Here is a 15,066-nt window from a genome sequence, read left to right as displayed (position 1 = left end):
GAAATAAAATGCAGTCACTATATATATCTACATCTTTTGTATACCTTTATTGGATCAGATCACCCTGTAGAAATATACGGCGTATATTAAATGCGCGATCTTGAAACAGATTTTCAATGGAATCGGCATTCAGAGTCCGATTTCGTGTTTTGATTTTGAAAAAGACACTTTTGGCACGAAATTCACGGGTACGGCTGCGATCAAGTAAAATGATAGCAGGAACTCGTGCACTTTTATAGACCACCGTTTATGAAATCGATTTATGTCTAATAAACATTAGGTGGCAAATATAAAACTCACTAGATTGCAGTTATCGTGTATTTTTCCGTCTTCTACAAAGTGCCAAACGATACAATAAAAATTAACCGCCCAACGTGGGGCTCGAACCCACGACCCCGAGATTAAGAGTCTCGTGCTCTACCGACTGAGCTAGCCGGGCAGATGTATACCAATTGTAAAGAAATGGGTGTCGTTTGTAAGAAGCGGTTAGTGCGATAGTTATTTTTGAGTCAACCTGTTTGTCCATGACTATTTGTTACATCTAAAGAACAAATGCAAAACTATTTAATCAGTTCCATTGATTTTATATTGAAAAGCCACAAATTCTGTTAGCTTTAGTGTGAAAACAATGTTGGCGCCAAAATCTCAGAAATGTTTCATTGTCAATATAGAGCCCAGTAATAATGTAAATGCATTATAAAGCATATATATATATATGATATACGTTCGAATTCGATTCATTAGGCTATCACATTTTGTATTGTGTTTCTTGACCATTTTTGATTACGTCAAAGGCAGATTATTCAGAGAGAAGGCAAAATGCCACTATCCAGATTTGCGATGTTTAAGTTCTATTTTGCCCGAATGTATTGCTAAGACCGCGTGGCCTAATGGATAAGGCGTCTGACTTCGAATCAGAAGATTGCGAGTTCGAGTCTCGTCGTGGTCGAAGACTTTTTGCAGTAGCATGACCGAGGAATTTCGGCAGGCGATTTCTAAATAGCGATCCGTATTCACACGGCAATGTCAAAGTCAGCACAAGTTTTCGATCAACAAATATAAGATATCCTTGCAAATACTTTTTTCTTCTTCCTGAAATGAGAAATAAAATGCAGTCACTATATATATCTACATCTTTTGTATACCTTTATTGGATCAGATCACCCTGTAGAAATACACGGCGTATATTAAATGCGCGATCTTGAAACAGATTTTCAATGGAATCGGCATTCAGAGTCCGATTTCGTGTTTTGATTTTGAAAAAGACACTTTTGGCACGAAATTCACGGGTACGGCTGCGATCAAGTAAAATGATAGCAGGAACTCGTGCACTTTTATAGACCACCGTTTATGAAATCGATTTATGTCTAATAAACATTAGGTGGCAAATATAAAACTCACTAGATTGCAGTTATCGTGTATTTTTCCGTCTTCTACAAAGTGCCAAACGATACAATAAAAATTAACCGCCCAACGTGGGGCTCGAACCCACGACCCCGAGATTAAGAGTCTCGTGCTCTACCGACTGAGCTAGCCGGGCAGATGTATACCAATTGTAAAGAAATGGGTGTCGTTTGTAAGAAGCGGTTAGTGCGATAGTTATTTTTGAGTCAACCTGTTTGTCCATGACTATTTGTTACATCTAAAGAACAAATGCAAAACTATTTAATCAGTTCCATTGATTTTATATTGAAAAGCCACAAATTCTGTTAGCTTTAGTGTGAAAACAATGTTGGCGCCAAAATCTCAGAAATGTTTCATTGTCAATATAGAGCCCAGTAATAATGTAAATGCATTATAAAGCATATATATATATATGATATACGTTCGAATTCGATTCATTAGGCTATCACATTTTGTATTGTGTTTCTTGACCATTTTTGATTACGTCAAAGGCAGATTATTCAGAGAGAAGGCAAAATGCCACTATCCAGATTTGCGATGTTTAAGTTCTATTTTGCCCGAATGTATTGCTAAGACCGCGTGGCCTAATGGATAAGGCGTCTGACTTCGAATCAGAAGATTGCGAGTTCGAGTCTCGTCGTGGTCGAAGACTTTTTGCAGTAGCATGACCGAGGAATTTCGGCAGGCGATTTCTAAATAGCGATCCGTATTCACACGGCAATGTCAAAGTCAGCACAAGTTTTCGATCAACAAATATAAGATATCCTTGCAAATACTTTTTTCTTCTTCCTGAAATGAGAAATAAAATGCAGTCACTATATATATCTACATCTTTTGTATACCTTTATTGGATCAGATCACCCTGTAGAAATATACGGCGTATATTAAATGCGCGATCTTGAAACAGATTTTCAATGGAATCGGCATTCAGAGTCCGATTTCGTGTTTTGATTTTGAAAAAGACACTTTTGGCACGAAATTCACGGGTACGGCTGCGATCAAGTAAGATGATAGCAGGAACTCGTGCACTTTTATAGACCACCGTTTATGAAATCGATTTATGTCTAATAAACATTAGGTGGCAAATATAAAACTCACTAGATTGCAGTTATCGTGTATTTTTCCGTCTTCTACAAAGTGCCAAACGATACAATAAAAATTAACCGCCCAACGTGGGGCTCGAACCCACGACCCCGAGATTAAGAGTCTCGTGCTCTACCGACTGAGCTAGCCGGGCAGATGTATACCAATTGTAAAGAAATGGGTGTCGTTTGTAAGAAGCGGTTAGTGCGATAGTTATTTTTGAGTCAACCTGTTTGTCCATGACTATTTGTTACATCTAAAGAACAAATGCAAAACTATTTAATCAGTTCCATTGATTTTATATTGAAAAGCCACAAATTCTGTTAGCTTTAGTGTGAAAACAATGTTGGCGCCAAAATCTCAGAAATGTTTCATTGTCAATATAGAGCCCAGTAATAATGTAAATGCATTATAAAGCATATATATATATATGATATACGTTCGAATTCGATTCATTAGGCTATCACATTTTGTATTGTGTTTCTTGACCATTTTTGATTACGTCAAAGGCAGATTATTCAGAGAGAAGGCAAAATGCCACTATCCAGATTTGCGATCTTCGTCTTCTGCAAAAATTAATAGTGAAATGTGGGGCTGGAGACTCGTTGCGGATGGGAACTTTTTGCTCGCAGCATTACTGAGACATTTCGATAACCGCGACTACTAAAAGCGATCCGTGATCACTCAGCAATGGCACAGTCCACACTAGTTTATGAAGAACAAATAAAGTTGCATTTTTTTTCTTCTGAAATCAGAAAGCAAATTGCAGTCAATATCATCATCAGAATTAAGTTTCTTAGTTGAATGCCTGAAATTTTTAAATGCCTAGGCGTTAGCTTTGTCTAGGATGTCTAATATCACTCTTATAGCTGCTAACATATACAAACTTTTTTTTTCAATTATTGTTCAGAGTTGCTGTCTTATTAAGTTTATCCAACATTTGTTGTTGTTTTTTTCCCTCGGAGGTCTGTATTTTTGTTAATTTACTTTTTTTTGGTAACTTTATTCACTTTAAAACTTTAAGCCATCAACACGCACCCGATATGATATGTATACTTTTTGTCACATTTTTCGTATGTCTAGGTGATCCATCAATCAAGTCTCTGCTTTATAATTTTTTTTGCACTAATATACATTTTGAAAGTTCCGAGTTGATTGGAATAATTTGTAAATGAATTTTAGCTTTTAGGTGTATATGAAAGACACCAAATCTTACTCTCCGGAAAGAACCGATGATATATTATTTTTATATTACTTTCCTTAAATACGACACGTGTTTCCTATAGAATAAATTCATTATATTCAATTCAATTCAAATATGTATTGTCATATAAACTCTGAACAATAAGTTTGTGACAAATAATATTATAGAAGAACTTTCAGCAGGTACGCATAATAACAAAAAGTAAAATCACAAAAATACAAAACGCCGAGGAAAATTCTTAACGGAATGTCAAAATCAAAAGCTCAAACACATTAAATGAATGGATAATAAGTGTCTCATTCATGGCTTAGTGCAGGTATTTTCTTATGTACACAAAAGTGGATTAACCTGGTTTCATAGCTAGCTAATCTTCTCACTTGTATGACAGTCGCATAGAATTCCTTTATATTGACAACGATGTGTGAAAAAAAACTAGATATATAAGGTAAAAATGTTAAAAAAAAACAATGGGATACAGTCGTCAATATTCTGTTATAATCTTAATCACTTTAAAAACAAAGAAAAATGTAACAAAGAACGCGTTAAATGTGTGAAAACACAAACATATGAAATGTTCTTAAATGAAACATACGCTTGTGAATATAGTAAATATTGTATAACAAGAATTCCTTTTATATTGCATAGTTTTATGATAGATGATTTTACATACAAGTTAGAAATTTGAAAACAAGTTAGAAAAAAAGACGAACAAAAGAAGTTATACTTTTAGTAGTAATGGCTTAAATTGTTGATATACCAACAAGAGTGAACATTATTATTAAAATATGCTAACCAATTCTTTCGTTTATGGATTATATTATACATTTCTTAACTATTTTACCAGTTTGAAATTACATGTTTTGATGAAGTACATTTAGACGTAGGTACCTTGAACATAAAAACTACCGCATGACGAAATCGGTCCCGATGACAAGTTTCTTTCATCCATTCCACCTTTAGCGGTCTAACTGAATAACCGATACTCTTTATATTTTTGTATACTACAGTCAACCCTTGTGAATATATTGGAATTGAATATGGCTCAAACGTTAATATAGTCTTGTAAATATATTTTTTTGGGTAGGAGGGGGTATAAAGATAACAGAACAACGCAATAGATAAAGTTGATAAGATGTCAACTATAGACGATAATCCAGCAACACTATGAAAGTAATTCAAAACATTTATAGGTTAACACACCATCTTCAATGATTAAAGATATCGAACACTGATTCGCTTTTGCAATATAGTTGAAAATGTTCTTAACCTTACATCCCTTTAAAAAAATAACTTGAATATTCATATAATGAAAATTTAAACGAGCAACGACAGATTCATTGACAAGATGAAGAATTTGTGGTTTAGAGATCATATTCAGAAACTTATACTGATTTTAACAGTGTCAAATTCGTCCTTGTAAGATTACATTTCAAAACAGAGGAATGCATTTCAAAAGAAGGTGTCACTTGTTATGATATTCTACTAAATGACATAAACAAGGGATTTAATTTCGTGGTGGATAACATTAAACTAGTGTACTATGTTGCATAACTTAGTCATGGTACATCGAGTAAGCTCTTCATTCAGAAAACCATTTATTTAACGACACCTCCGATTTTTTTCAATGAGAACTGACGAAACGTGTCATTGTGCTTCCGTTTTTACACTAAATTTGCAATTTAAAATAGTTTATGAATGAAGTGGTGGTTTATTCATAGTTTATTTTTATAGCATATGTTGTATGTTTATTTTCTACTTAATTTAAGGTGGAAAATATTCTGAGAATAACATCTATATGGCATTAATTGACTAGTATTATGTAAATATGTAAATACGCGATTTTCTACATTTTACCGGAAACATGTAATACAATAAATGTCTCTGATTTTACAATGCAGTCTTCATTTTCAGTGGGCTTAGTAATAATTGTTTTGTAAATTTGCATTGTTTTTTTCTTATTGAAGTAAAGAACTTATTAACAACCCGGCGGATTAATTCTCTTTGAATAGGGATGAGGCACTTTTTCTTTCGATAAAATAGACTAGTATTGACATTTTATCAATCGCCCATGCATTAATCATATTTGCCTCTTCGGAAAAATGACAGACTCGTCAGTCCATTGAAAAATATATACTAATAAAACCTGTGACTTAGTATTGGCTTGTAGCAAAATGTAAAGGAAAAGTCAAGTACCATGAAGATCAAAATCCCTAAATAGTTGTGCTAATTATGGATATGACTTGGGGTAGAAAAGTCATAATATTTTGCATGATTTTAAAGGTTTTTTTTATTTACTGATTTACAGAATTTGATTGTATTAATGATAATTCAAGTCAGGCAACTCAGAATTACGCTTATCTCATTGGGAAGATACCCTGATGAGGAAAAGAAAGCATACATAAACACACTTTCGATTTACTTTAATAGTCTATAAATGTTTTGGAGAGTTTTGGCCTTCAAGGCTGCTGTTGTGTTGATGAGCCCATTTTTTCCATTATCTCGAGCTCAATCAAGTTTTCCTTGACTAGAGTGGGGTGCTCATTTTCGCCACATCTTCTTATGTTTTCCACAGTTTATGTTCAGGTCTAAATGTTTTTGAAGTATACTGATATTTCTATACAAAGATAACTTCGAATGCAAAATATTCTTAAGCGTGAAAACGTGTTTGTTTGAATATCATCATCTGAAAAGTTAGATTAAAGGGTGTTCGAAATTTCCTGATTTTTTGTCAATGGGGGATACACATTCGCCGTTTTTACACATCTATTTAAAACCAAATAATCACAGCTTTAGACAACATTGACCAAATCAATTTCATTATAGATGAATAGCAGACATTTCAAAGGTGTTAAGAACTGAAATTTAGGGCATTCAGTCAAAGAATTACTTAGAAATACTTCTTTGAATTCGTGTCTTTTCTTCAGGAAATTGGCCGAAATTGTTGTCCGTTTTTCGGTCCTTTTCAGTAGGTGCCGCAATTTTGTCTCAAAAAATAATCATATTTGTTATATTATATCGTTTACCGGTATATTTTTTCCATTTCAGCCATCCTTTGAAGTTTTTACACTTCAAAATCATTAAACGGCGAAATTGTGTCCCCGGCGAATATGGGCGCCCCACTCTATTTGTATTTGCGTTTAAGCTTTAAAAGCTAGTAATCGAGTTTTCCCTGAAATACAATGAAAAATGTTGCTCGTCTTCAGTTGCAGCCAGGACTGTTATTATCGGTTTTCTTCCCATTTAAGGGCGTAAAAGGGAAGTTGGAAGGCTAAAGTGATGCGATTATCATGTCTGTCATTTTGTTGATCTTATCTCCTGATTTTCATATACATGATAGCAAATCATATTCTGAGAAAACAAACTTAACACGGTGATATAAGCTATAGTTCTATTAGTAAAACATCTAGGCAAAAGCTTAATAAAAGAAAAGTTTTCTTCGTAACCAATTTAAATCTGAAAAAAAATGTTTGGGAAATGCTTTTAAGATTACTATAATAATATTCGCTGCCGAATTTTACAGTATTTTACATGTATGATTTGTATGAAATTGACTAAACATTCACTGCAGAGTGAATAAGTATATAACAAGATGAAACTATCATAATTTACTACGAATAGAAGTAGCTCTTAACCGTCTGAAAAGCAATTTCCGGAAGCACTCATTGAACTACTGTTTCTCTTGACGCTGTAGAGCAAGTCACAAGTTGATTTTCAAGTATATTTAAAAGTTGATATAAATAAAATCTTCTTGGAAACAAATACTTAAATCTATACATCTGGATTTTCCATTATTCCATCCGTTATGGGGCCATATACTTATGTCAAAAGTCCATGTCTCACCAATGAACGTTATTTTAGTGATGTTTCGGCCCTGGTATATCTCTTATTCCAGCCACCCTTTGTTAGTGACGTAATGCCGAATATTACATAACCTCGACTTCCTGTTCATGACAGCGACTATTATTACAATGTTGTAGTAAGAATTGTTGATCAGTTTACATGTGTCTTATTCGGTAGAACAGGAAGCTAATAAAGCTCATGCAAATAAAGTACGACGTTATCAAAAGGGAAGATTGCATGTACTCTTTCTATTGAATGTTAAATTGAATTAGACATGACTGTTACAATTTATTTTAATTTATCTTAGTGAAGACTGGATAAATAATTTGGTTTAATATAGAAAAGGTGGATATGAAATTCTACAAACTCTTGCTTATAAGGATAAAATGCCTACGCCTGATTTTATGATATATGGGCAAATACCCTTTGTAAATCGATATATCTCCTTATAATTAAAACTACTGGGCAAAATGGTGTCTAGAGAACAAGAAAAACTTACTGCAATTCTATATGAGTATACGTATTGTATAAATATAAAAAAATGTATAACTTGGTTACCAAATGTTATATCCATTCTTGGAAAATCTGGTTTGTTATTCGTTTGGGATACCAAATATTTTGTAATTGATACATGACTATATAATATTGTTAAATAAAATATTGTTGACTTATTTAAACAGAAATGGTACACTAAAAGACTCAAATTTAAAAAAAAAAAAAAAAAAATATCCAATGAATAAAAAAAACTATGAATTGGAATAAGATTTTTTGAATTTAAATAATACGAATATTATGATGGTTGAGAACATGACATCATAGATTTCATAGTCAGACTGGTATATGACAAGACATTGCAAGAGAAACTTGAAAATGCGTACTTTGTAAGTCTGGAGATGTCGCAGATGGATTTCTCTATAGTTTTACATGGTTTGTAACTAATGCGGATTTTAAAAAGTTATTGAGCAAACAACATACAGGCGAAATTTGTTAAAATTTAGTGACCTGATGAATAGAAAATCTTTCGGATCTTCAAAACTTGTGTACTTTTATAAGACAATAATCAATATACATGTAGCTATAGGCTCTGCTGTTTAATTCATGTACTTGATAACATTCAGTTTAATCTGTATACTGTATTGTAAGAAATTTGCCTCTGTCTTCGTAAAACTTTTGTATGCAGTCTGTGTATATATACATTATGCTTAAATAATAATAATCTTTATTTGTAATATAAGTAACATTATACTTGTGGCATAAATAAAAGTTACAACAACAATAAATTAACTGAGTTGAACGCACACATATATCTATATATATATATACAAGTAAAACTAACTAAAAGTCCCCTGTCCTCAGCTCTAAAGACTGTTTTATAAAGGAACCCGATTTTCACTTGGTTTATATTGAATATTTATTGTATATTTCTCTATATATCAATGTAATTTAATTTGTTGAGAAATAAATTATATATATTTATATATTATCACCAGTGCAGAGAAGAGACCTGACTTCGAAGTCTATGCATCCCATCTGATTTAGTGCGTATATTATACCATTACTCTTTCTATACTTGTTTCTTTACTTCCAACTGTCTCACTAATGTTCATGATTCGTTCAAGACTTATCATCGCGTAAATTGATGATACATCGGAGACTAGTAGGCGATCAACAGCGGTATTGACCCAGTGCTGTAGAAAATGAGGGTAAAAAAATCATTTTGTTAATGTCATCCGTCCCATCCGCTTTTCTGGACAGTCTCACCACGATTCTCATCCGCGTTTTACAGATAGATAGCCTTGATAATGTTTATTTCAAAGTTAGATTACATTTTTGTTCATGTCATTTTTTTCCATTAAAAATGATCCACTGACAGGAGTCAAATAAGTTTTTCCATGAGAATACTACGTTGAATTGTGTGAGACGTACAATTTTACAAAATCATGTTAATTCAAGTTTATTCTTAAAACTGTATCCCTGGATTATTATCAACGAAAAACTAGAGTGAAAAACTTAAACCGAGTAACTGCACGAATGTGTATCATGTGCGCACTGATTTATATATAAAGATAGATTCTATATGTTTTAGTGCCAAATCGGTGCATCTCAATTGAAAGTGCAATAAAGAATGCATTTTCAATTAAAATGCTTATGAGATTATTAACCAAGTGTTTTCTTTATAGTTCACATCAATTGAATTCGTAGTCGGATGTGGTTTCCGAAAGGGTGATTTTTACGTCATTCTATCGAATCATTTTCCCATAATAAGTATAGTATGTACTATATGAATGGAAAATAATAGAGCCCAGGTTAAGTGGACTAACAAACAAAAACATTCGAAAATCGGCAATTTAACCTGCATTTAATTTAATCAAACGGTTATTACATCTTTTTTATTTGTTTTCCTTCTCATATTGGTGTCTTTTATTTTACAATTTTTTGAAAGCTCTTCTATGAGGGTACGGCTATGGCCTGACCCCCCCCCCCCCCCCCCCCCCACTCTTTTGAAACATATGAACTTAAATCATAATTAACATTGATGACCAACGTTGCCACTACAACTAAATGTAAAACTTTTTTTTTAATTTATAAATGATATTGGCATAACGTCCAGTAGCATATATTTCACACCAAAAAATGCATAAGAAAAAGAGGCGGATTTAATCGAAAATTATCGTTTATCAAAAGTATAATGATTATTGGTCTATAATAATGGCGACTTAGATTCGGGACGATTTATAAGAGATGTTATACAAACACGTCGGTTGTATACCCACATCTCCTTTTATTCATACCTGTATGCTTGTATTTTCTGTGTCATTTGTATATCCACCCGAGACCGAAAGACGAGGAAATAAACAACTACAGATCGCCCTATGAGTCCATGACGTATAGTAAGCTACACAAGGCAATGGCATCACAATTACTTTGAAGATGTGAATTAGTTCACAAGAGAAAACCAACGGGCAAAATTAATGCGAAAAAAAACATTAAACGTAAAACGAATATACCAACCAACGACAACCGATGAATTTTCAATTGTGGTCGGTTTGGATATATTGTATCTATGCATATATAAAGTTTACCGTTTGAAGAATAATATCATTACACATATGATCGATTTTCAGTCTTGCGACAGTTACCGTTCTTTAGTTATGTCCATGAACGTTGCCCGAATCAATTTGTACATAAAGACGCCCCCTTTTCTTTCTTCTTTACCTTAGTTATTTTCAGTGATTTTTGTTTTTGTTTTTACTAATTAATGTGTTCTTGTCCTCGTACTAAAAAAGACAAAGAAAAAGTGAAGGTCCAATCTCGCCTTGAAATATGTCCCAGTTCTTCTGTCCTAAGATTAAAAGAAAATAGAAAAATATGTTGTATTTTTTTCTCACTCTTTTGTGAGTACATTCGAAATACTTCCATTTTTCAGAAAGTCATAAAAATGTTCTTACAGTACTTAATAAAAAATATTGAAATTAACAATATCATTCATTTGTTTATTTAGGAAAGTTAGGAAGTAGTCACCCTTCCTTATTATATTGTTTAAATTTTCCCACATATTTTTTTGTGTTTATCAACAGAAATCTGTTTTATATCTATAAATAAGATTAAAGTGAGATAATATAACAAAAAGGGGGAAAGAGTTCCAAACAAAATTTTACACTAATCAGTTGCAATTTAGGATGGCTATCTAAATTGGAGAAACAAGAGTAACTAAACGAAAAAAAAAGGAAGCATAAAATAGAAATAATTTCTCTCGACTTTGGTAATTTAGCACTGTGAATGAATTTGAATATAAACCGCATGGAGTAATATGTGAGCTAGAATTTTTGTTCTTCTCTTTTTCTTTTTATTCTGCTGAGACTTTAATGCAAAATTATAATAACTTGGCAAACTTTTTTGTTTGCTAGACGTGTCTTGTTTGTTTCTTTGCATTGTTTGTATTTTATTTTTTTTTGTCTGTCATCTAACTTTAAAATTTATGCTGGGTTTTTTTCACGAAAAATTTTATTATTATTTTTTTTTTTACATTTGTCTCTCTAATTATTTTACCTCTTTTCTTTTCGCTGAAATAAGCTGATGATCTCAGATACTTAAAACTGAAACAAATTTAGAATTAGTGTGGGAAAAGCACTGAGGGGAAAGTTTCATTGATTAATCATTGGTGTGACCATTGTTTAAAAGTGCGTGGGCGAAAGCTGCTTTATTTAAGTTTATATTTTGATATAAAGTGAAACAGATATTAATTTTATCTTAAAGACTTTGAAATAAGACAGTGAAATATCAAAACAAAAGAACGGTGTGATCCACTCATTGAATAAGTGTTAATAATTTAATTTATAACCTGATAAAATGTGCTACAGTCCAGTACATTCAGTACTTTGATTTAAAATTCGACCAATCAGAAGTGGTTTTACATCACGGTTATAATTACTCAGTTTTCGACAGGTAGCAGGCAATACACAATACTGTGAAACAGCTGAGTAGTAGTGTGGTTATGTTTCACAAGTAATACCATCAAAAGAATATGTAGTTTTATTGGAATATTTTCTACAGCATGTAAGAGGGTAGTTTAGTATTAACGAAGAAGGATAGAGGGAATTTTATTCACCATGGATTATAAAATAAACTTTCAATACCTGTGTTGTGTGCTTTTGTTCGGATTTCTAGATTCGATTTTAGCAGAAAAAAACTGTCATCCTGTGCGAACAGAATTCCAGAATCGAAAAATTGGACCTCCAGATTTGGTTCCAAATTTTGCAATTCATGGTAAGATTTATTGTTATTTTTAAAACAGGGATAATGTGTATAAAATCACTTTTTCAGGTGTGAACATGTGATTATTTGAGATAAACGCGTGTAACTTACGGATTAAACCTCAAAGGAAATATACCTACCTGTACATAGCGATTAAACAAACAAAACACATCTAATTAAATCATAAGCCTATTATCTAATTAATTGTATTAGTACAACCAGATAATTAATTCACACACTGTAAAAGATGATCACAGGTAGACAGGTGCAATTTATGGGTGGCCAAAGGTGTCAAATGGAATGTCATGTCCCAATAGTTTCCTTTTTTTGCTGGTATTTAAATACCATAAAAGATAACATGCCTATGAAATGAAAAAAATATGCACTGGTTGTAACTCCAGTTTTAAAAGATAATTGATATGTATGCATGTGAATGTATTTATTATAAAATTTCCTTGATCAGTTGATAAATATTTGTGACAGGAGTGTCTATTGTTCTTTTGTTGGTTCTATTGTTCGCATGAACTTTCAGTTCTATTGAATTTTTATCTCTAATTATAGATATTTGAAATTTTGTTAAAAGTTTGAATGAAAATCTGTTTTTTTTGCTGTACTGCATCATTGTGTTGTATTTAAGCTATTACAATGTGCATGTGGACACCATAATAAAAAGATAGTTTTTTATGAAACCAAAAGACGTTTTAATTTTTTTTTATCACTATGAAAATTTTAGCAAAATTTAGTCAGGGTTATTAATAACTTTAGGCCACAATATGATGAAATACCTGAAAGAGGAATATATACTATGATTATATTGATAATTTTTTGTTTGGTTAATGCTTCAGCATGCAATTTCTTTTAATGTTATACCAACAATTGAAATTATGGATTTCATCGAAAGTTTATTTTCAGTTGGTTAAAGAATCTTCGTAATTTAAAATTGATCCAGTATCTTTTGAATAGGGCCACAGTCTGGTGTTTGTACTCAGTGATAAAGAGAAAAGTCTTCTTCATATGCTTGTGTATCTTTATTTTTGCTAATTTTTTAATGATTTATAAGAGAGAAAAATTATAAAAAGATGGTATTACTCCAAGCAATTCCCCTGGGTTTATCACTTATGTATTAAAACCAGAAGCCTGTTAGCATTCACCAACATAAATGTACTTCTAGGCAATTATCAAAGAGATATTGATTTGAGTCCCTAATATCAGAATGGTTTTAAGTAAACATTAGGAATAATATTACACTTATTTGTCCCCTTTGTATCTCTGGAAATCTTCTATATTTTGAATTTCTATACCAAAGTACAAGAGATATTTATTTTTAGTACATACTTGTAGCTAATATGAACTGCATCAGACAGGTTGCATATAGATACAGTATTAGATAAAATATACAGTTGTGTGAATAACTATTTCTGCATTGGGACACATGTAAATAAAATTGGATTGTCACAGTTATGTAATATTGTTACGTTGATGTTTTTGTCTGCACCCTTATATTGTGTACTTTACTATGGTACATTTACTCTAAATTCAGTTAGCATGAAGTGAAAAAGAAAATGGGTTTCTTAAATCTAAAACCAGAAGTTTTCTAGATTACTACAATATAATTAGGAGATGTGATATGAAAACTATGATTGCCAATGAGACAACTCTTCACAAGAGATAAAAATGACACAATTAATACTTTGTTTCTGTAATTGGCTACAAAAGAGAACCATTTACTGATTATAGACAGTTAGGCTACTGTTTGAAATAGACACAAATCCCTAAGGTTCCAGTAATATGCATTTATGGTGAAAATATAAATGTAAAAAATAAATAATCTTTATGAATGTTTCAGAGGCTTAGTCTAAGCTTTAGAGTTTTCAAATCAATGAATGTATGGAAATTCACATTAAATAAATCAAACCAACCCCTAAGTACTTTTTATTTATTTGGAGATAAGATACTTTTCTCATTAATCTTGAAATTTATACAGAATCTATTCGAAACTGTTTTTCCTTAAAGATGTATAAACTGTTCCACGTTCATAGGATCATATAACTGACTGGGTGCACTTGAGTCAATGTCAACATAGTATTCATTGAATAATAATACATTGCTACTATTTTGTTGAGTGTATTTCTGTAGTATATTATATTAATGTATTTTATTTTTCATCATGTTGCATATATATTATCTATTGACTGTGCATTGCATATTTTATTGTTTATGATAATATTGTTTGTATGCTATATGCCCTCCTGGGGCCCTTATTGAGTAAATAAAAATATTCTCTTAAATTCTATAATCATTGTATAATGTACAGTGTACATGTAATAGGTATCATTTTCTTTTACTTGTAGATAATGAAATCAAGATCTGTTTTGATCCATTAAGAGATCCAACAAGACTGTCATGTTGTTCAAAAGCAAGTGAACAACAGTATGTTATTGCTGCTAAGAAATATCTTAAAGACAGTGTACGTTCTAAAACTGCCTTTTTAAAAAAGTCAATACTAGACCATATTTCACAGTTTGAAGGTAAGTTTTCATTCTTTTGATTTCACAAGTGTCTAAGTGTTCCCTATCCCTTCATCATTCAACTTGCAGCGTTAAAATGAAAGGCTGGTGTATAGGTTAAAATGTAAATGCATTTATCTTTTCTTGGAAAAAGGGAAATTTCTTAGTTTTAAAATTTAAAAGATATTGACAATTTGTAATGTAAGTATTAGAACTACTCTAATAGTCTGACAATATAAATGCTTACATTACAAATTGAAGGGGGAAAAAGTT

The 15,066-nt window shown here is 31.8% G+C and overlaps 1 protein-coding gene and 2 non-coding genes across 4 annotated transcripts in view; all 3 read left to right on the top strand.

The window, feature by feature from the left end:
* The first annotated feature begins 876 nt into the window (after nt 1–876).
* Nucleotides 877–949, top strand: Trnar-ucg (transfer RNA arginine (anticodon UCG)). The gene has a single exon. It is a non-coding gene; the product is annotated as a tRNA-Arg (tRNA).
* Nucleotides 950–1,977: 1,028 nt separating this feature from the next.
* Nucleotides 1,978–2,050, top strand: Trnar-ucg (transfer RNA arginine (anticodon UCG)). The gene has a single exon. It is a non-coding gene; the product is annotated as a tRNA-Arg (tRNA).
* A 9,784-nt stretch (nt 2,051–11,834) lies between these two features.
* Nucleotides 11,835–15,066, top strand: part of LOC134710273 (glypican-5-like) — a 31,165-nt gene continuing 27,933 nt past the window's right edge. The window contains exons 1-2 of one of the 2 annotated variants that reach the window (XM_063570561.1): nt 11,835–12,298; nt 14,638–14,814. In XM_063570561.1, the coding sequence (XP_063426631.1) occupies nt 12,142–12,298; nt 14,638–14,814 (334 nt within the window). In that variant the 5' untranslated portion in view covers nt 11,835–12,141. The remainder of the gene's footprint in view (nt 12,299–14,637; nt 14,815–15,066) is intronic. The other variant, XM_063570560.1, reaches the window with a different exon arrangement.

Source organism: Mytilus trossulus, chromosome 3, assembly GCF_036588685.1.
Source record: "Mytilus trossulus isolate FHL-02 chromosome 3, PNRI_Mtr1.1.1.hap1, whole genome shotgun sequence".
In the NCBI taxonomy this organism is placed as follows: domain Eukaryota; kingdom Metazoa; phylum Mollusca; class Bivalvia; order Mytilida; family Mytilidae; genus Mytilus; species Mytilus trossulus.
The sequence above is the reverse complement of the archived record's forward strand: the minus strand, read 5'-3'. Positions and strand labels throughout refer to the sequence as shown.